The sequence below is a fragment of the Protopterus annectens genome, chromosome 1.part0 (genome assembly GCF_019279795.1).
Source record: "Protopterus annectens isolate FY-2018-M chromosome 1.part0, PAN1.0, whole genome shotgun sequence".
Lineage (NCBI taxonomy): Eukaryota > Metazoa > Chordata > Ceratodontiformes > Protopteridae > Protopterus > Protopterus annectens.
The window spans coordinates 539,963,316-539,983,794 of record NC_056725.1 but is presented as its reverse complement, the minus strand read 5'-3'; the positions used below and the strand labels follow the sequence as shown (position 1 = coordinate 539,983,794).

Below are 20,479 nucleotides of genomic sequence, written 5' to 3'. Positions count from 1 at the left end.
ATAAATATGCACAACCAAAGATACAGTTTCTGTAAAAGCTTTCTGCTTCCCCACCCTGGTCACATTCTCTGAAATTGTGAGAAGCTCAGTCCCAGTGACTCCCCTTAAGGCCTTTATCTAGAATGTTGACACAATGCTCAGAGTTAGTGAATTCAAGAGTGACTATTTTTCTTCACAAATGGTGCGTTTACATGCAGTATCAACCACAACTTACCCAAGACTATACTACAAAAATTTCTGCAGCTAAGAAGGCTAGTTAAAAAGTATATGCTATCAGATGTCTTGCTGTTCTATGCTGTATTAAATTTTGTCACCTCTGTTTGGGCAGTCTTTAGCCCAGTGATAGTTGTGCTGACAAGCAGCACATCTGCTTACCTTTGTCATACTTACCAGGCAACGGTTTCACTGATCTATTTTTTGATCCAGTTTGCTACTTCATTTCTGCTGTGAAATATGCCCTGTCCTGACTTGTGCCCAAATGCAGTGCCTGATGACTTTCCCTGAAAATGCCCTTGAGACTGGTTTCATTAGGCAAAAGTAAATTCAGTACATGCTGCGTAATGCTCTTTCTTTTACATTAAGACCATGTAGGATCTTAATACTTAAAAACAAGCACTGCATCTGGGAGCAGTCTACACATCTCACTATATCTTTTCTCAAAACAAATTATGTAATCTGCCACTGAAACTGTACTGTCTTTGATAATATGATCACAATTACTGCATGCTTCAAGAATCCAATGTTTCCCTTTTTTTAAGAACCTAGCACAAGGTCTGGTTATTTAAGTGGTCATACTTCATCTGTGTTCAAACTGTCTTCTGAAATCTCCCATCAAAGAGCAACCGAAGAGCATGCTTTAATTTTCTCTGCTCAGTAATCACAGTCCAAATCTTAACCCCACTCTTCCAGTTTTCACAGAGCTTACGTTCATCAAGCACAGGTGGAATTATATACTTGGAAACCACATTCTGTTACTAATGAAAATGCTGAATAAACATTTAGTTTTCAAGATATAGGAAATGTATTTGTCTGAACATCCAATCTGCACACAGAACTCCCAACAGATAACCTTGCAGTTAAAATCAGAACTGCAAGAGGCAAATACTGCTAAAAACTGTCAAAGTTGACATTGCAAATAAAAATCTCCCACAAAACAGACACTGTTGTAAAACTCCTCAAAACTGCAGACTTCGCCTTCTCTCTTGCTCTCGAAGTCAGATGGGACTACGTTAATTTTCTGCGCCAAGTGTTCAAGCATATTTACTTAACACTGTGCTTTATTATTTAAATATTTTATATTCACAAAATTAATGAACAGCACCCAATGCAAGGGAAGAAGGGCTTGGAATGCTTGCAACGCCAAAAGCACCGCTCTCATCTCTAGGACATTGCTATGCAATAAGGTCTCTGAATGGGTCCACGTGCCTTGGACGGTTCTGCCCATGCAGTGCCCCCCCCACCCTAGGCGAGAAGCATCCGTGGTCACCGTGGTTAGAGGCGGGGACATAGAAAAGGGGCGCCCTATCTGGAGGTCCGGGGATTGGAGCCATCAGAGCAGGGAATTCCTGCAAGCCCTGCTGAGGGGGATAGGTGCACTCAGTGGGCATAGCAAGATGGACTATTGAACCTGCAAGGCCCACTGTAGTACTCTCATGTTCAAGCGCGCTAAAGGTAGCAGATTGATCGTGGCCACCATGGAACCTAGAGCCCTCAGAACCAATTCCGCTGGAGGAGCTGGGGATTGTAAAAGGGCCAGTACATGGAGCTTCAGGGTGCGAATCCGGTCCGGAGTTAAGAAGACTCTCAATAGGTTTGCGTCTAATCTGGCTCTTATGAAGTCTAAGATCTGGGTTGGATGAAGGGAAGATTTGTTGAGATTGATTGCGATTCCCAGCCGAGAGGCCAGATGGAGGACGTAATCTCTGGCTGAACATAGTAGATGCCTGTTGGGGGCGGTCAGGAGCCAGTCGTCCAGGTAGGGGAAGACCTGTATACCCTGGAGTCTCAGGTGGGCCGCTACTACTGCCAACACTTTGGTGAACACCCTGGGGACTGTGGTGAGACCAAAGGGGAGGGCCCTGAACTGGTAGTGACTGGCTCCTAGCCGGAAGTGGAGAAACCTTCTGGAGTGTCTCTCCATCAATATGTGGTAGTACGCATCCTTGATGTCTATCGAGCACATCCAGTCATTCTCCCGCATGAGGGGGAGAATGGACTGAATGGTGACCATCCGGAACTTTTCTTTGGCCACTGACAGGTTTAGCAAGGACAGGTCGAGGATTGGCCTTAAGTCCCCCGTCTTTTTTGGCACCAGAAAGAACTTGGAGTAGAAGCCCGATCAGGACTGGGGGGACGCGCTGGATCACTCTTTTTTCTAGCAGCTGCTTTATTCCTGTGGCTGCTGCCTCCCTTTGATTGGGTGGGACATCGGGGAGGCTCCGGGGTCTGGGCGGGGGATTCAGAAAGGGGATTTTGTAACCTCTGGATGTGATTTGAAGCACCCAGCAATCTGTTGTAATGGACTCCCAAACTGCCAGGTGCCTCGAGAAACACCCCCCGACTGCCTCCAGAGTGGAACAGTCGGGTAACCCTTCAGGGCTGCTGCGCGGGCAGATCCGAAAAGGGTTCTCTCGACCTGAAATTCTTCGGTCCCCCTCTGCCTCTGGGCCGGCGTCCACCTTGTCCTCCTCTGCCTCCGAAGGACGAGGGGTCCGGAGCGAAACGGGACTGTTGAGACTTCCGGAACCACATCTTCTTCTGTCCCCCTTTGGTTCCTGGAGAAGGACCTCTGGGGGGCCGAGAAGCGGACTCTGATGGCAGATGTCTTCCCGTCTTTCTCGCTCTGGACCAGCGTGTCACGAACGGTCTTGCCAAAAAGCGAAGAACCGTCAAAAGGGGCATTTGCGAAGGACGCCTTGAAGGGTTCTGCAAAGTTGCAGAGGCGGAGCCAAGCGTGTAGTCTCAAAACAACGCCCGCTCCACTAGCTCTAGCAGCTCCTTCCGTGGCATGGGAGAGGAGCCGCATAGAAGTGTTCGAGATGGACTTGAGAGTGGCCATTTGAGCTGAGAACACCTTCTTATCCTCAGTCGACATGGACTCTGGGGGCGACCCGGCGTATTCCTTGATGAGATCCCACTGGAGTTGTATGACGTGTGCCATATAGTTCAGCGACCTCACTGCGAAGGTAGCTGAAGCGAACATCTGCTTCCCCAGGCGGTCCATCGTCCGAGACTCCTTGTCGGGAGGATGGACCGAGGAACTCTCCTGGGCTAGTTCCCTCTTGGTGGTAGCCGCCACCAACATGGCATCTACAGGAGCACCTTTAATCCATACCGCCCTATCAGTGGGGGGGACTAAGGATTTTATCCGGCCTCCCTGGAATGGGCTCAACAGTGTCCGGTTCCTTCCATGCCCTGGTAGTGATGAGATCTACCAGGGGATCGGAGGGAGGGGACAGCCAAGAGGTAGATGGGCCTGCGTCAAATGTCTCCAGGGACACAGACTCATCAGAGGAAGGTTTTTGGGCTGACCACCCCCTCTAATTCAAAGCATTTCCATAATGTATCCGAAGGAGACATCCTCGGGGGGTGACCTTGGGGAACCTTCCCCTTCCTCTAAATCCGTGTCTTCTGTCAAAGACACAGGTGAGTCCAAGTGCCTCCTCTTGCACTTACGTTTGTGAGGGACCTCCTCGGGGGGGGCTGTCCGAAGAGGCCTCACCAACCACATCTTGTTCCTCTAAGGGAACGACCTGGGACGTAGGCGCAGGCTGTCCCTGGGGCCGGGTGGTGGAAGGTAGGCCCGTCTGAGCGGGAGTGCAGGGTTGATCTGTAGTCGGAGCCTGGGGCCTGGAATCCCTCGACAATACCCTCTCCACTACATTGAACACCGAGGGAGAACTGCTCTCTCTAGGATCCGAGAGCAGCCCCCTTGGATCCGATGTGTGGATCGGGGCCGGCGCCAAAGCAATCAGATCCGAACAGCCAGTATGCTCCGACCGAGCTGGAGCCGAAGACGCACTGACCCTTCCCGATCCGAAGCTCAGCTCTCGGCTCCAAGAGCTCGGATCCGAAAAGGGACCTGACAAACTCGAGGGCACGGTCGGAGCCGAAGTACGAAGCACCATCAGCGCCGAACCTCCCCGGGCTTCTATGCAACCCGGATCCGAAGGCTCCGAACCCCGAAAGTGGGTCAGAGAAGGAGCAATCGGGGAGAAAAAGGGGGTTGAGCTCCCCCCCAGAGGAGGGGGGAGGCATGAGTACTCCCATCTGCAGCTGGGCCTGGAGGAACCTACGCATCATCCGGTCCATATCTGCATTGGACAAGCTTCGGGTAGACCTAGAGGAGGCAACCGAGGTGGGCTGGGAGTGCCGCCTCGATGACCCCGACGGCGACCGTGTCCCCTCCGGCGAGGTGAATGTAGCCGGGAAGGAGAAGGCAAGGAAGCCCTGGGAGAAGCAGCTTGCTTAGCCGGCGGAGCAGAGGAGGAAGACTCGGCCCACCGCTTGTGGTGTCTTTCCTTCTTCTTCTCCCGCCTAGCATCCTTCTCCTCCTGGCCCAAGGTGGGAGGTTGAGTCCCGGCCAGTGGAGCAGGGGTGGAAGGGGGCACTACCGCGGCCGCGGCAGGTGCCACCAAGGGAGAGGAGGTCGAAGCCGGGGGCAAAAGTCCTGCCAGAATCAGCTTCGATCTCCTGTCCTTTAGAGGCCTGGGGTTGAAGGCTGCACAAATAGTGCAGCCTGAGGAAAGGTGGTCAACCCCAAGGCAAATAACACACCGAGTGTGGCCATCCGCCGGGGATAGCTTATGGCCACACTCGGTGCATTTAGAGAAAATGGTTTTTGGGGCCTCAGACATAGTTAAAGAAAAACAACACAAGGCCCAACACACACACCTTCACACACACGGGGAGGAATAAACTACACTAAAAATTAACCAGATAACAATATTAAAACTAAAGGGTTTTAAATACAAGGGCAACACACAAAACAACAAGCAATATTACACTACAGAAAAATTAGAAAAGCAATATTTTTCTCACAGAACGACTAAAACCCATGCCTGGAACTCATTCAAAGCTGTTGAGTCAACCGCGGCAAACAAGATCTGCGGTCAGAGAGGGATGGCAGGGGATTATGGGTAAGGGGAGGAGCTTGGAGCTCGGATCTTCTTAGCTGTTTAAAGCTGCCAGCTCGGATCCGATATGCTTCCAATACCCACAGGTTGATGGACAAATGAAGTTAACTACTTCAGATCTGTCTACGTTGAAGTGTAGGGAACTATACAGGTATATAAGCTAAAACTTTAGACTAATTAGAAGAGAAAGAAGTAATAAGATAGATAAGACAATTAGACTGAAAAATTGTAATTCTTCACTCAAGAAACTCAAGGAGCTCAGAAACTCAATCCGGTGCTAGTGGAAGCATGGCAAACGAGACCTGAAGAGATGAGGGACAGCAGAGCATTATGTGTAGGGAGGAACTTGTAGTTCAGAACCTAGAGCTTTAGTACACAGCCGAGTCAGATCCGATTCTCTGATCCGAACCCACAGATTGAAGATTGAATGAAGTCAACAACTTCAGATACACTGTTAAAACCTTCCAGATCTTCAACAGTCTCTTTCTCCTCCTACTTTCCAAACTTCCACAGGAATACCATCTATTCCTGGGGACTTTCCTATGCATTAGTTACGCATCACAATTTTTATCTCATCTCCTCCTATCCTGTTAGCAATTGAGCCTAGTCTACCTCTAACCTTGGCATATTCAATTCTTCCATAAACATTTCAATTTGGCTCTTTTTTTTGATTTCCATACTTCTCTGCTTTATACAGACTTTCACAGAATTTACAAAATATGTCTAATACCTGTACAGGACCTCGTTACTTTCCTTGTTATATGTTCCCTAAGTTTGGCGACAGCCCTTTCTACTTTCTGTTACCCGAGTCGCTGTGCTAAAGGTTTTTGTGCTCTAGTGTTATTAAGCAAAAAACAAACAGTTGTGTAACAGCAATCTTTCTAAACTTGTGCATATTATCAAGGTAATCCATTACTTTATGCTTCCCATTCTGCAGCTGATCTTCTTCTTGTTCTGAGAGCGCCCCCTATTCTGCAGTACTTCAACATTTGTCAGTCCCGCTAAATAATTCCTGTTACTTCTTAACCATAGCTCTCTTTCTTTTATTTCCACTCTATTTTTAAACTCCACCCTAATTTTATCCCACTCCCCAGCTATATTTTCAGAAGTAATTTCTATGCTCTATAATAGTTCCTGAGGAATTTCCACTACTTGTTCCTTAAATTCCTCTCTTTTCAACAGATAGGTGGGAAAGCACCAGTGTCTAATTTTTTATTTCATTACCCTGTGTTTTATTTTAATTATTGGCACATGATCTGAAATAGTTATCAGATCCGTAAAAAGACCTTAAATTAAATGCACACGTTCCTGTGAAATGTAAATTTTAAATTTTGTCTAGTCCAGATTTTATATCATGGGGAATAATATATAAATTCACTCCGTTCTAACAGAGAGGATTTAAACCTCAGATTTAGTAGTTAGCCAAGGATTGCTACATATATGCAGATATTGACAAAAGGTACTTTGACATACCAGCTTGGCAATTTATTGCCATAAAAGCCAAAGTAGAAGAAACAAACATTTTTGCAAAATTCAAAGGCAGAACCATCTTTGCCATTACTGATGGGAATGGCTGAAATTGTAATTATGTACATATAATGCTGGATTCTTTCATCTACATCGTCCGATGTGACAAAAATCCTCAAGCCACTTCCTGGATCCAAGCCAGCAAAACCAGTGCGCTGGCCTTGAGTTCCTTTAAATGTTGTCTTCTTGTAACAGTCTCAACCACTACTAGTTTTTACTTTTAACATTTCTGGTACTGTCTACCTTTCTAGGAGCTCTGTGCTCAGAGGATGATATTACTGCCTTGGTCAAGTTCAATATTAAAGTTCTTAACCACACCTTCAATTACATCATAACTGAATCCTCCACTGTTACCACTGAATAATTTCTGAGGTGGATTACACGTCCTTATGAGCGAATGGAATTTCTTTACAGACCTTTACTGTCTCTATGTTTATAATGCTTTCAGTACTGAAAAATATAAACTTTTCAATGGCATACCATATAAAGGTATCAACTGACGGGTTCAAGTTCACTTAAATCCATAGCAAATGTTACTTTTTAATCACAGGCCAGAGACATGCCAACAACAGGCACAAGCTTAAGTTTAGATCTGCTACATTTCAGGCAAACTTCACAAATGTCAATTTTTCAAGGTACACATGCATCCACAGTTTGTTTCTCAAACTATAAAGCAGCTGCATGTCCTACAGATATATTTTATGTGGCGCACTGGGTACAGCAGTTAGCGTTGTTGGCTCACAGCAAGAAGTTCTCCGGTTCAATTCTCGGTTGAGGAACCTTCTGTGTGGAGTCTGCATACCCTCCCTGTGTTCATGTGGGTCTCCTCCCACAACACAAATATTGTCATTACACAGGCCGATAAGGGTGGAGCCGTAGTCCTCATGGATACGGATTATTATCTGGGGGAGGGAAATGGACAACTTTCCAACCCTTCCCATTACATGAAAATGCCCATTGACCCCACCCTTAATTTCAAACAAGAAATTGACAACTTTCTGGATTTAGCTGTCTCTGAGGGTATCATATCTGACACAGTAAAGGCACATCTTACAGTGCAGGATCCACAGAAACAAACACTATATCTGTTACCCAAGATACACAAATGTCTCAAAAAACCCCCTGGAAGACCAACTGCATCTGGCATGGGATCCCTAACAGAACTATTATCAGAGTTCCTTACTTTATATCTCAAACCATTATTGGGCTTGATTCGTGCCAGAATACAGGATACCACACAATGTTTGCAAATCATTGCTGAGAATCAACTGGAACCAGATTGGTTACTTTGTACCCTGGATGTCAAGGCTCTATATATACAAACATTCCACATTGGGCTGGATTGGAAGCCCTTAAACTTTGGTTAGACAAATCACTACTATATCCAGTAGGTTTCAACACACTCTTGGTCTGCATGGCTGAACATTTCCTCAACAAAAATGTTTTCTATTTTCAAGGAGAATGTTATTGGCAGCTTAAGGGCACTGCAATGGGGGCATCTTTTGCCCCTATATATGCAGACCTATTTATGGGATATGTTGAGGAACAACTTATTTATGACACCTCACATAATTTGTATCTAGATGAACTGGACATATGGCATCAATATTTGGATGATTGTTGGTTGGTTTAGCGTTCTGATGAACAATATTTAGCAGAATTTGTCCAATATCTTAATCATAACAAATGGGGTATTGAGTTTTCATCCACTTATGATAAAAATGAGATCAATTTCCTGGGTGCAATTATAACCAGGAATTCTGATGACACTTTACGTAGTAAAACATTTCGAAAATGACCTCAGTATAACAGTCTATTACATGCAACTAGTATGCATCCCGACCACATTATCCGAAACATACCCAAGTCTCAGTTTCTCAGGATTCGTAGAATCTGTTCCTCAGATAATGACTATGATGAATCTCAACAAGATTTAGCTAAAAGATTTAGAGCCAGGGGCTACCAAGAGCTTGACATCCGGGGTGCTCAACAAGTTGCTCTTAATTCCACCAGAACCTCCCTTCTCCAATATTCTGACAAGGTTCACACTGAACAGGATGAAACTATCTGGTTCATCACCACATTTGGACGTAACATTAACCTTATGAGGAATGTTATATCCAAGCACTGGAATATTCTCACTGCCAATGAGATCAAACCGTGGATTGGTGATGTAAGCAGGTATGGATATAGAAGGGGCAGGACATTGGAATAATTTTTTTCACATTACAAAAGGGTCAGTTCGGCTGGAGCCATACACCACCAATTAATCATGACAGGTGACAAACTATGGGGTACATACCATTGTGGTCATTGTTCATCATGTCCTTTCATTTTCAGAACAAAACATTTTACCAGTAAAAATACCGACAGAATATTTGATATCAAATTTTTTGGCAATTGTAACCGTGATTGGGTGGTATACCTTGCTACATGCACATGTGGTTCGTTCTATGTTGGACAGACTTCACGACCACTTCGATTACGTATGTCTGAACATCGCAGTGACATACAAACTAGGAGGGAGACCAATGCCTTATTTTAGACACAGTACACAACATAATTCAGCCAGGTTCCAGTTTACCATCATTGACAGAATCCTTGGGGACAGATCTAACAAACAGGGATGGCATTCTATTCTCACTAACAAAAGAGAAGTATTGGATCATTAAACTGGGAGCTTTGTTCTCACCAGGTTTGAATGATCATTTATAAATTTATGTGTTTCACTTTTATGGGCATGTGTTATTTTATTTTATTGTATAACTTTTCATTTTCTCTGTCTCTCATATAGGAAACAATTTGTATATGGGAAGAACACATTGGGAAGAATCCTATTGGACAACTCATACTATATATATATATATATATATATATATATATATATATATATATATATGTGTGTGTGTGTGTGTGTGTGTCACTTTACAGCTAATGCTTTTTTATCCCACTGAGGAAAGCCTGCTGGCTGAAACCGGTCTGGGTGTTTATTATTAAAAGTTTATATACTTTACATATCAGCCTTTGGATGGTTTTTTGATGCTTTACACTGAATTTGATGCTGGCAATTTTCATCTCCTCCCACATTCCAAAGATGTGTCTGGAGTGTTTCTGCCCGGGCCTTAGCTGAAAATGGGCTCTGTCCCAGTCGGACTTTCCCAATAAACAAATGTTAAATAAATATGCACAACCAAAGATACAGTTTCTGTAAAAGCTTTCTGCTTCCCCACCCTGGTCACATTCTCTGAAATTGTGAGAAGCTCAGTCCCAGTGACTCCCCTTAAGGCCTTTATCTAGAATGTTGACACAATGCTCAGAGTTAGTGAATTCAAGAGTGACTATTTTTCTTCACAAATGGTGCGTTTACATGCAGTATCAACCACAACTTACCCAAGACTATACTACAAAAATTTCTGCAGCTAAGAAGGCTAGTTAAAAAGTATATGCTATCAGATGTCTTGCTGTTCTATGCTGTATTAAATTTTGTCACCTCTGTTTGGGCAGTCTTTAGCCCAGTGATAGTTGTGCTGACAAGCAGCACATCTGCTTACCTTTGTCATACTTACCAGGCAACGGTTTCACTGATCTATTTTTTGATCCAGTTTGCTACTTCATTTCTGCTGTGAAATATGCCCTGTCCTGACTTGTGTCCAAATGCAGTGCCTGATGACTTTCCCTGAAAATGCCCTTGAGACTGGTTTCATTAGGCAAAAGTAAATTCAGTACATGCTGCGTAATGCTCTTTCTTTTACATTAAGACCATGTAGGATCTTAATACTTAAAAACAAGCACTGCATCTGGGAGCAGTCTACACATCTCACTATATCTTTTCTCAAAACAAATTATGTAATCTGCCACTGAAACTGTACTGTCTTTGATAATATGATCACAATTACTGCATGCTTCAAGAATCCAATGTTTCCCTTTTTTTAAGAACCTAGCACAAGGTCTGGTTATTTAAGTGGTCATACTTCATCTGTGTTCAAACTGTCTTCTGAAATCTCCCATCAAAGAGCAACCGAAGAGCATGCTTTAATTTTCTCTGCTCAGTAATCACAGTCCAAATCTTAACCCCACTCTTCCAGTTTTCACAGAGCTTACGTTCATCAAGCACAGGTGGAATTATATACTTGGAAACCACATTCTGTTACTAATGAAAATGCTGAATAAACATTTAGTTTTCAAGATATAGGAAATGTATTTGTCTGAACATCCAATCTGCACACAGAACTCCCAACAGATAACCTTGCAGTTAAAATCAGAACTGCAAGAGGCAAATACTGCTAAAAACTGTCAAAGTTGACATTGCAAATAAAAATCTCCCACAAAACAGACACTGTTGTAAAACTCCTCAAAACTGCAGACTTCGCCTTCTCTCTTGCTCTCGAAGTCAGATGGGACTACGTTAATTTTCTGCGCCAAGTGTTCAAGCATATTTACTTAACACTGTGCTTTATTATTTAAATATTTTATATTCACAAAATTAATGAACAGCACCCAATGCAAAACCACAATTCTGCCCCAAGTACACTTAATAGTATTCCAATGCTGGTTCCCAGAAGAAGTTAATATGCCAGAAAAAGTCATCAAAATGTTAAGGTAGGCGAGTAAATCATAAGACCAGAGAATAACTGTCAAGAACTCTTGCATACATTTTTAATGTCTGTACTGAATACAGGCATACACTGGCAGTGTTACCAAGGTATTTTATTCTACAACCTTGTAGAGAATGCAGAATGGAAATGACACAAATGGACTTTATGCAACATGTTGAGCAAAGCGCAGATACAAATGGACCTCTGCAGTCTGGCTACCAAAACGTGGCTGTACAGGAGAGCATCATAACGCTGTACATTAAACAAAAGCAAGTATGACTGCTTTTGTTGTATCCAAAGACTGTGTGCAATGGGTTACTGAAACAAAAAGACAGTCTAGAGTATGCAACATAGTCACAAACTGCAACATGAAAGCACAGTTAATGTTAATGAGAATAGTCCAATATTTTTGGGGGTAGGGGTGGTGGCTAGTTTTGCTTTATTGACTGCAAACTCCTGCCTGTACCAATGCTTTAGTGACTTACTTGAACATATTCAAGTTCTTTACATAACATCAGCAATTTTTTTTTTTATTTTTCTTCTCGTTACCTAGCAATCATTAGCCTTTCCTAGACCTGACCAATTCTTTCATTCCTTGTAAAGAAGCTAACAGCTAAAGGCTGCTATTTAGACAGTCATCCCATTTTTTTTTTGCTTTTGGCCATAGTGTTTCACTGTGTATATGCCTACAGATGCTCAAGGTATGGACATGCAGTAAGTTACTACAAGAGTGTGTCAAGCTACTGCTGTAAGTGAACTCCAAGGATGCCTTGCCCTCCAACATGAAAGCAAGTACCTCTACATGACCTCTGATCACCGATTGGGATTCTAGCATGGAAAGTGCATTTTGGAATACACACACAACCACAGCTTCCAAGGAAGGTGGGCAGGTACTGCTTCACTCCATCCCTCCTTCCTTCTTCAAACAGCTAACTTTAGTACTGTGATAAGATGTAAATGACCCATTCTGGAAATACTGCTGATGCAAATTTCCAATGGCCCTGGTGGATGCTCTGACAATGGTGGTGGGATAATCAATCTTCCACTGAAACTGCTGAAGAAAAACAATTATAAAGAGTCACCTGGTGGTCACAGGATTTCAATGAATCACCTTGTCTACTGAACAAGTCTACCTCAGATTGTAGGATAGTTCTCTGAGAACCAGAAAGGACTCAATAGTTTAAAATTCCATTTGGTCACAGGTAGGAATTTTTTTTCCCCATTAGGGAAGCCCACCAAAATCCTGATGGTAAGGGGCTGTGCCCCCTGCAACCTCACATTTAACACAGTATGCTCTGGGTTTACTGCACCTTGGTATCATGGACATAACCCTTAGCACGGATCTCCTTTGTCTAAGAAGCACTTCTATCCCCCCACAAAGCGTCATTTCTACCCAATTCAGCAACTCCTAACATTAAAACAATGTTCTATCACTTGAGAACCCAAAATAAATCAGTGTGTGACAAAATATACTACACAGTTAACTTACCTTGATCTGTACCAGGAAATCCCTTAGATGTTCTTTGAAAGCAGGGATATCTTGATTTAAGCTAAAGAGCCCCGTTACGAACAGTTTCACTTGAGCACTAAGGAACAAAAAATGAAAGGTTTCAGAATATTACAAGTTAATAGTAAATGGGAGAAAAAACTTAGTAATGCTATCTTGGCACTTACTCTTGTAAATGTGGAAAAGCAGCCTTCAGAAGATTAGCAACAAATTCTTGAATAAATAACTGATTAGTAAGAGGGGTCGTTGGGTTTAATGCGGCTGATATTTTTCCATCTTCTACCAAATTAAACATGTATGCAAGGATTGAAGCATGCATTGTGAGACCTATGAGAAAAACAAAAAACACAGAAACTAATCAGTCTGACACAAACCAAATAAAATTGAATAACAATATTAAAAAAGCTTAAATAAAATGACATTATTATAAATGATCTGTGAAGACCCCTTCAATGAGTGAAAAACAGACTACATCCTTACTCCCTCACTTTGGATATTTTCTTAGAAGCTCCTATGCTCAGGAATATAAGTGCCCTCAACTGCTGCTCAAGTCATAAGCTGCACAAGACAGCATGCCTAATCACAGACCTTACCAGTTCTCACCCACCCATGGAGTAAGCATATTCCTGAAAATCAACATGAAAACAAAAGGGTACCTATGCCTACATAGGGAAATATCAAATTCTTGCCAGATTTGGAGGGACCTCCGAGCATGGGTACTGGTTACAGCAGCCATTCAGGCAGAGTAATAAGGGCTCACCGGAGAGACTCCCCTTACAGAATCTGGCAATTAGCAAAAAGGATCAAGACAAAGTTGTAGTCAGTGGTAAAGGGGTAGATTCCTTCCACCTTTATCTGCCTACTGCGTGACTGAGCAAGTCACTTAACCAGACAGGGCACCCAAATCACACTTGGAGACTCATTTGTGTCTACTGGGCTTACCTGGTTAAAATAGAGTACAACAGTGTGACGGCATATGCCATAACCACAGAAGCTCAGATAACAGGATCACTGACAGTTCATTTAAAAATGAATAGAACTTGGACATAGATGGATGTCAATCTTCTAGCCAGATCTGTACTATACACACGTGTCCCCTACTCAAAGTATGACGTTATCTCCCAACATGAGAATGACTGCAGAAAATATAGCTGTCCAGGAAAGCAAAGCTCAAGTCATCATCAGTTCTTGCTTCCAGAAGCAAATCAAGAACATGTACACCTATTCCCCTATATCTTGCCTCCCAACACACACACACACATATATATATATATATATATATATATATATATATATATATATATATATATATATATATATATACATATATATGAATATATATATATATATATATATATATATATATATATACACACACACACACACACACACACACACACACACACACACACACACACACACATATATATATATATATATATATATAGCAAGGAATAAGAATTCAAACATTTCACTAGCCCATACATCCAACTCTTCAATGGATCTCCCACACACAAAAAACATGACCAGAGGAATAACTGTATAGCAAAACACAAAGCCACTGAGTTATCTGGTATTACCTATACCCAAAAACAGGTTCCTAGGAAGATGGAGGAAAAGAAGGTGGTATCTCTCCTACAGCAGCAATGACCAAATTATTCGAACATTTACAGTGAGTACATTCAAACTACTGTTCTATGGACTGAAGCTGCAGTGCAGTCCCACAATGAAGGCGACATTAAGCAAGTAGTGAATGTCCCAAAGCCCAAACATGGGTAAGGGATTAGTGTGCCATGAAATGCAGAAGCAAAATCACCTCATCTCAAATTAGTCCAATTTGTAAGGTGCTGACAAGCTGCAAAAGTAGGTACAGGCAGCAGCCTCAGAGATACTCAGAGATGAGCAATTTCTGCAAAAGGCTGCAGTGGTGGCAATGGGCCTACTGAAAAACACATCTATTTATAGCCTTCCAGTTTGTATCTTAACAGAAGGAAACATATGCTAACTATTCAGAAAGAGTGTTTACAAAGCAGTCTACCGGTTTGTCCAGTATAAAAGACGGACAACTGGTTAGGCTGACTTAAATCTCTGGTTTCGTACCGTAACATACGATTTTGTCTGTGCACACCTGTACTATGCAGGATCTTTTCTTCTTTAGCTTAGGGTAAAAAAGGAGCTAAAGAGACTGACTCAAAAATGGTTTGGAGACTACCTTGGTCATGAAGGAAGGTTCGGTCCTTAACTCTACCCTATCTGAAGAAAATCTTGACACTCCTTGTATACAAAGACCTGCAGTTCTGAAATACTTCTGGCTGAAGAGATGTCCACTTGAAACAGGGTCTTGCAGCATCATAACTTGAGAGCAGCAGAGTTTGTAGGATCAAGGTAAGGGGAGTTTAATATTTTTTAATCATAAAACTCAGGACCCAGGATGGGAACTAGGCCTGATCTGCAGGATGCCTTAAAATAAGTTGCAAAAAAAGGGCTAGTGGAAACAGGGCAATTCAGAGACAGGTAGGCTGAAACTGTCGCTTGGTACACTAACAGGAAAAAGCTGTACCTTGGTTAAAGAACTCCAAACCAAAGAAGAGGAAGTTGCTGTATGCACATACTTTTAAAAGTTGTAAAAAGTGTTCACAGGAAAGCAATTGTGTGTTAAAATCTTGTATTTTGCATGCACACTTGCTTGAACGCTTTTCCTGGTACATTGTGGACTATGGGAAATTTGAAAAAGCCAAATCCCAAATGAAGAATTTACAGTATAAACCACACTGAAGTTTTCAATAAATCAGAGCGCCCCAAGTAATACTGAAGGCATCTCGGAGTTGACAATGACTGGCACAGAAGATGACCATACAGAGAACTTCAACACAAGAGCGCAAAACCTCAACACAGAGGCCAAGAATTCCTATGAGGACTGATATCAAGAGCAAGGGTCATGGCACCAATCAGTTTGAGACATGAAATGGTGCTGATACTGTCCTTGATATACTGTCAAAGGCAGAGGCCCAAGCGACAATGCATGGGACACTGTAGACTTTGGCATGGAACACCAATGCCTCAACTGATTGTGTGGCAATATGCATTTCAGAATAATATGGATAGTGTAGCCATTATGTTGTTATTGCCATCTCTTATGAAAGCTTTTTAAATGTCAATTTCCAGCTTTTGTATCACATGCACCCATTAATGCTTGGCAAGTTGATCCTTTATATAGTTGTTTGTCACCCCATCCGAACCCAAGTCACGATTTACAAGACTCTGTTTAAATGTAAATCCTCAAACAAAACACACCCCATAGCTTAGTAACTTAAAGCATACACACACAAAACTATGTACATATTCAAATAAAGAAGTTCAACTGCTTCTAACAGGAACTGTCCCAAATAGACAGCCACACGCACAGGCATTAACTAAACTTAAAATTAAGGTGATCCATGCTAAAGCACGTTACAGTCTGTGCTACTATTTACACTAGTTGCTGTCTGTTCTTGTCTTATCTTTATTCCCTTCGCAGGTGTGCAAAACAGCTTGTATACTTTCAGAAAACATTAACTTTTAGCCTTAAGAAAAAGTGCACTGGCTATCGTTTTAGACACTGTTCTAGTAAATATACTTAAATATTTAAGTACTGGGACAACTGTTCTTACTTCCAATAATTTCTAAGCATTTTTTTTTTATTAAGGTGCTTCCCCTTGTACTTTTTAATTTTATTTTTCTCACAGCAAACAATGTCTAGACCGCTTGATTTTATTGCCTTCACCTGTAGTCAGACTGTTTCCATGGAAACATAAAAGAATGTACAGCTTGCCCTCAGCTGCAGACTTCTCAACTCATACTGAACATTTATTTGTTAAAGGAAAAAAAGAAGTTATGTACTCACCATAACGTTCCATCTGACTAGATCTACTTAGTCTTCAACCTGTGGGTCCTTGGATCCACATCGGATCTGACACTGCCGCATTTTCCAGCTACGGCTCCAAGCTCTACCCTTACCCATAATGCCCCCTGTCTCCATTCAGATCGAGTTTGCTGCCTAACAGGTATCAGACACCAGACCCAATGACATCGTATCCTCCAACACAAAACATCACAAAAGAACTTTAGCCCTGACAGAAACAAAGATCCCAACAATAACTGTCCGGTACAAGGGACATGTCATATCCCAAAGGATAAGGTTAGGGGGAAGGAGGGGGGGGGGCGGTTGAAGACAAATTAAGCAGAACTACTCAGATGGAACGTTATGGTGAGTACATAATTTCTTTATCTGAAGTAGTTTACTTCATTTGTTCTTCAATCTGTGGGACAGAGTCCCCAGCTACGTAACTCTCATGGAAGGATATTCTGGAGCACCGCAGAGCCAAAGGATGCTCTACTCCTAGAGACCAAATCCAGTTTACAATGAGAAATAAAGGTGTGAGATGAGGCCCAAGTAGCAGCTGAACAAATTTCATCCAAAGAGACCCTAAACCAAAAGGCAACTGACGTAGCCATAGATCGGGTCGAATGAGCCTTCACTTTTCCAGGTACAGACAAACCTCTATGTGAATAAGACGGCCAATGCATTGTGAAATCTAGTGAGCAATAGCCACTTTTGAAATACGTTTACCAAAGAAGTGCTTGGCATAGGACACAAAAAAATGATCAGACTTGCGGAATGGTTTAGTCCTGTGAAGATAAAACCTCAACTGCCTATGTACGTCCAGTAAATGTAATTTGTATTCCCCTTTGTTCTGGTAGTTAAGAAAAAATACTGGTAAATGAATAGTCTGATTAATATTGGCTTCCGAAGCTACCTTGGGAAGGAAGGATGGATTAGTGCATAGCGATGCTATCTTTATGAAAGATAATATAAGGGACTGATAGAAAGAACTTGAAGCTACGACACCTTTCTTGCAGACATGATGGCAACCAAGAAGGCAGTTTGCCAGGTCAAAAACTGTAGATCCACAGATGCTGCAGGGTCAAAGGGGGGGAGAAACCAATGCCTGCAACAAGGTGAGATCCCACGGCGGAATCTGGTCCTTAACCGGGAGTCTGAGAAGAAAGGCACCTTTGAGAAAAGTTTTACAAAGTTTAGAGGAAGCCAATGAAGACATGTTTACCGCAACATGAAAATTAGAGATGGCTACTAGTTGGACTTTCACCGTACAGGAACTAACGCCCTGATGAAAAATGCTAGCTAGAAAATCTAAAACTGCCGAAAGCAGATCAGTTAAAGGATCCAAAGACTTCTGAATGGCCCATATAGAAAAACATTTCCATTTACTACAAAACTTTTCTGGTGGATGATTTATGACTTGCCACCAGAATGGACTTAACAGGAGTCGACAGACTGGGAGTCCTAAGAATCATGGGAGCCACAGCAGCCAAGCAGTGAGCTTCAGACTGTCCAGATCTAGATGAGGGATCTCCGAGGGATGTGAGAGCAGATCCAGGACCGGATCCAAGGTCCATGGTGGAACAACTAGATGAGACCTGAGTAAGAGAAACCAAACCTGTTGAGGCCAGAATGGGGCGATGAGGATCACAGTACTCCCCAGCCTTCGGGCTTTCTGTAGAAACTTTAACATAAGGGGAAGAGGAGAATACCCATAAAGAAGCCCGGAAGGCCAAGCATAAATTAGCGGGTCTCTGGGGGGCTTCCCCCGGTGAGGGGTTCTGAGCGAAAAACTCACTGCATTTTACATTGGAAGGAGATGCGAAGAGAACGCAGCAAGGACGACCCCACTCTAGGAAGATCTGTTCCGCTACTGAAGGCTTCAGAGACCACTCGTAAGGCATCAGGATCGATCTGCTGAGCCTGTCCACTAGAATGTTGGACCATCCCAGGATGTGCTTTGCCACCAGAAAGCGGCCGGTGGAGATAGCCCATTCCCACATTCTCATGGCCTCTTGACATAACGGATAAGATCTGGTTCCCCCTTGTTTGTTGATATATCAGACCACTAACATATTGTCCGAATAAACTGCAATGGTTCCCAGAGGAAGATGAGCATGGAGGGCCTGCAACGCAAGAAAAACCGCTCTAGAACACTGATGTGCAGATAGGTCTCGCAAGGGAACCACATGGCTTGGACTGTCCTTCCTAAGCAGTGCCCACCCCCCTTATTAGGGAGGCATCCGTGGTCACCGTGATCTTGGGGAAAGGAGGTTGAAAAGGACATCCCTTGAGGAGATCCGAGGACTGAATCCACCATCAAAGGGAGTCCCCTGCATGCTTTTGAAATTTTCACTGGAAGAGACAATGGAAGGTCTAAAAGTGACCACTGAATCGCCACTGTCCACTGCAGTACCCTCATATGAAGGCGCACCATAGGAAGATTTAATGTGGCCGTCATGGAACCTAGAGACCTTAACACTGCTTTGGCTATTGTTATATGAGTCTGAAGAATGTGTAAGACTTGTAACCTCAAGCTGCATATCGTGTCTGACGTGAGGAACACCTTTGTTTGTATAGTGTCCAGCCGTGCCCCAATGAAATTAAAATATGAGTCAGGTGAAGAGCAGACTTGTTCATATTTGATCGCAATGCCCAACTTGTTGGGTAGCTGAAGGAAGGAGTCCCTGACCTAACAGCCAATCGTCCAGGTACGGAAAGACCTGAATGCCCTGAAGCCTCAGGTGAGCCGCAACTACCGCCATTACCTTGGTGAACACCCGGAGGCTGTGGTGAGACCAAAGGGGAAGGCTCGAAACTGATAATGACTGGCTCCCAGCCGGAAGTGAAGGAACCTCCGGGAGTGCCTGTCCATCTTGATGTGATAGTACGCTTCCTGGAGGTCGATCGAGCACATCCAATCTCTGGCCTGCAGATAGGGCAAGATAGACTGAATCGTGACCATCCAGAATTTTGTCTTGGTTACTGATAGGTTCAAATTGGACAGATACAATATTGGTCTGAGGCCCCCGATCTTTTTTGGCACTGAAAAGAACCTTGAAAAAACTCTGGATCCAGACTGGTCTGGGGGGACCGGTTGGATGACTCATTTTCTTAGCAGTATATCTACCTGCAGTGCTGCCTCCTCCCACTGTGAGGGTGGAACGTCCGGGAGAGCTTTGTTGGATGGGGAAGATCCTTGAAAGGAGCTAAATATCCTCTGGATATGATTCGCAGCACCCACTGATCTGTAGTGGACTCCCATGCTAGGGGGTGTAGCAATAAACGCCCTCCCCCTGCCTCCAGAGATGGACAGCCAAGCAACCCCTTAGGGCTGCTACCCAGGTTTATCTGAGAAAAGGTTCTTGGGACCGAAAATTCTTAGAAACCCCTTTGCCTTTAGGGCAGCGTCTATCATACCCCCCCCCTTCTGCCTCTGGGGGAACGCGAGTCCCAAGCGTCCCAAGAAAATGCCTGAGATTTGTGGAACCACATCATCTTCTGGCCTCGCTGGGTCCTGGAAAAGGACCTTTGAGGCAGTGAGAAGTGGGACCGGACGGCAGACCGTGTCTTCCTGTCCTTCTCGCTCTGGACCAAAGTCTCTCTAACCGTCTTCCCAAAAAGGGAAGAACCATAAAAAGGGGCGCTGGTAAAAGACGCCTTGAAGGGCTCCGAGTGCTGACGTAAGCGGAGTCAGGTGTGACGCTGGATGACCCCACCGCCCGTGCAGCTCCCTACGTGGCATGGGAGAGCAAACGCATAGACGTGTTGGCTACAGCTTTTAGGGTGGCCATTCGTGCAAACCTTTTCCTGTCCTCTGCCGACATGGACCCAG

At 43.5% G+C, this 20,479-nt stretch overlaps 1 protein-coding gene across 3 annotated transcripts in view; it reads right to left on the bottom strand.

Moving 5' to 3' along the window:
• XPO1 (exportin 1) overlaps positions 1-20,479 on the bottom strand; it is a 1,770,162-nt gene that overhangs the window by 23,966 nt on the left and 1,725,717 nt on the right. For all 3 annotated transcript variants that reach the window (XM_044061196.1, XM_044061203.1, XM_044061211.1), the window contains exons 22-23: positions 12,932-13,091; positions 12,747-12,843 (exon numbers count right to left, since the gene is read on the bottom strand). In XM_044061196.1, the coding sequence (XP_043917131.1) occupies positions 12,747-12,843; positions 12,932-13,091 (257 nt within the window). The remainder of the gene's footprint in view (positions 1-12,746; positions 12,844-12,931; positions 13,092-20,479) is intronic.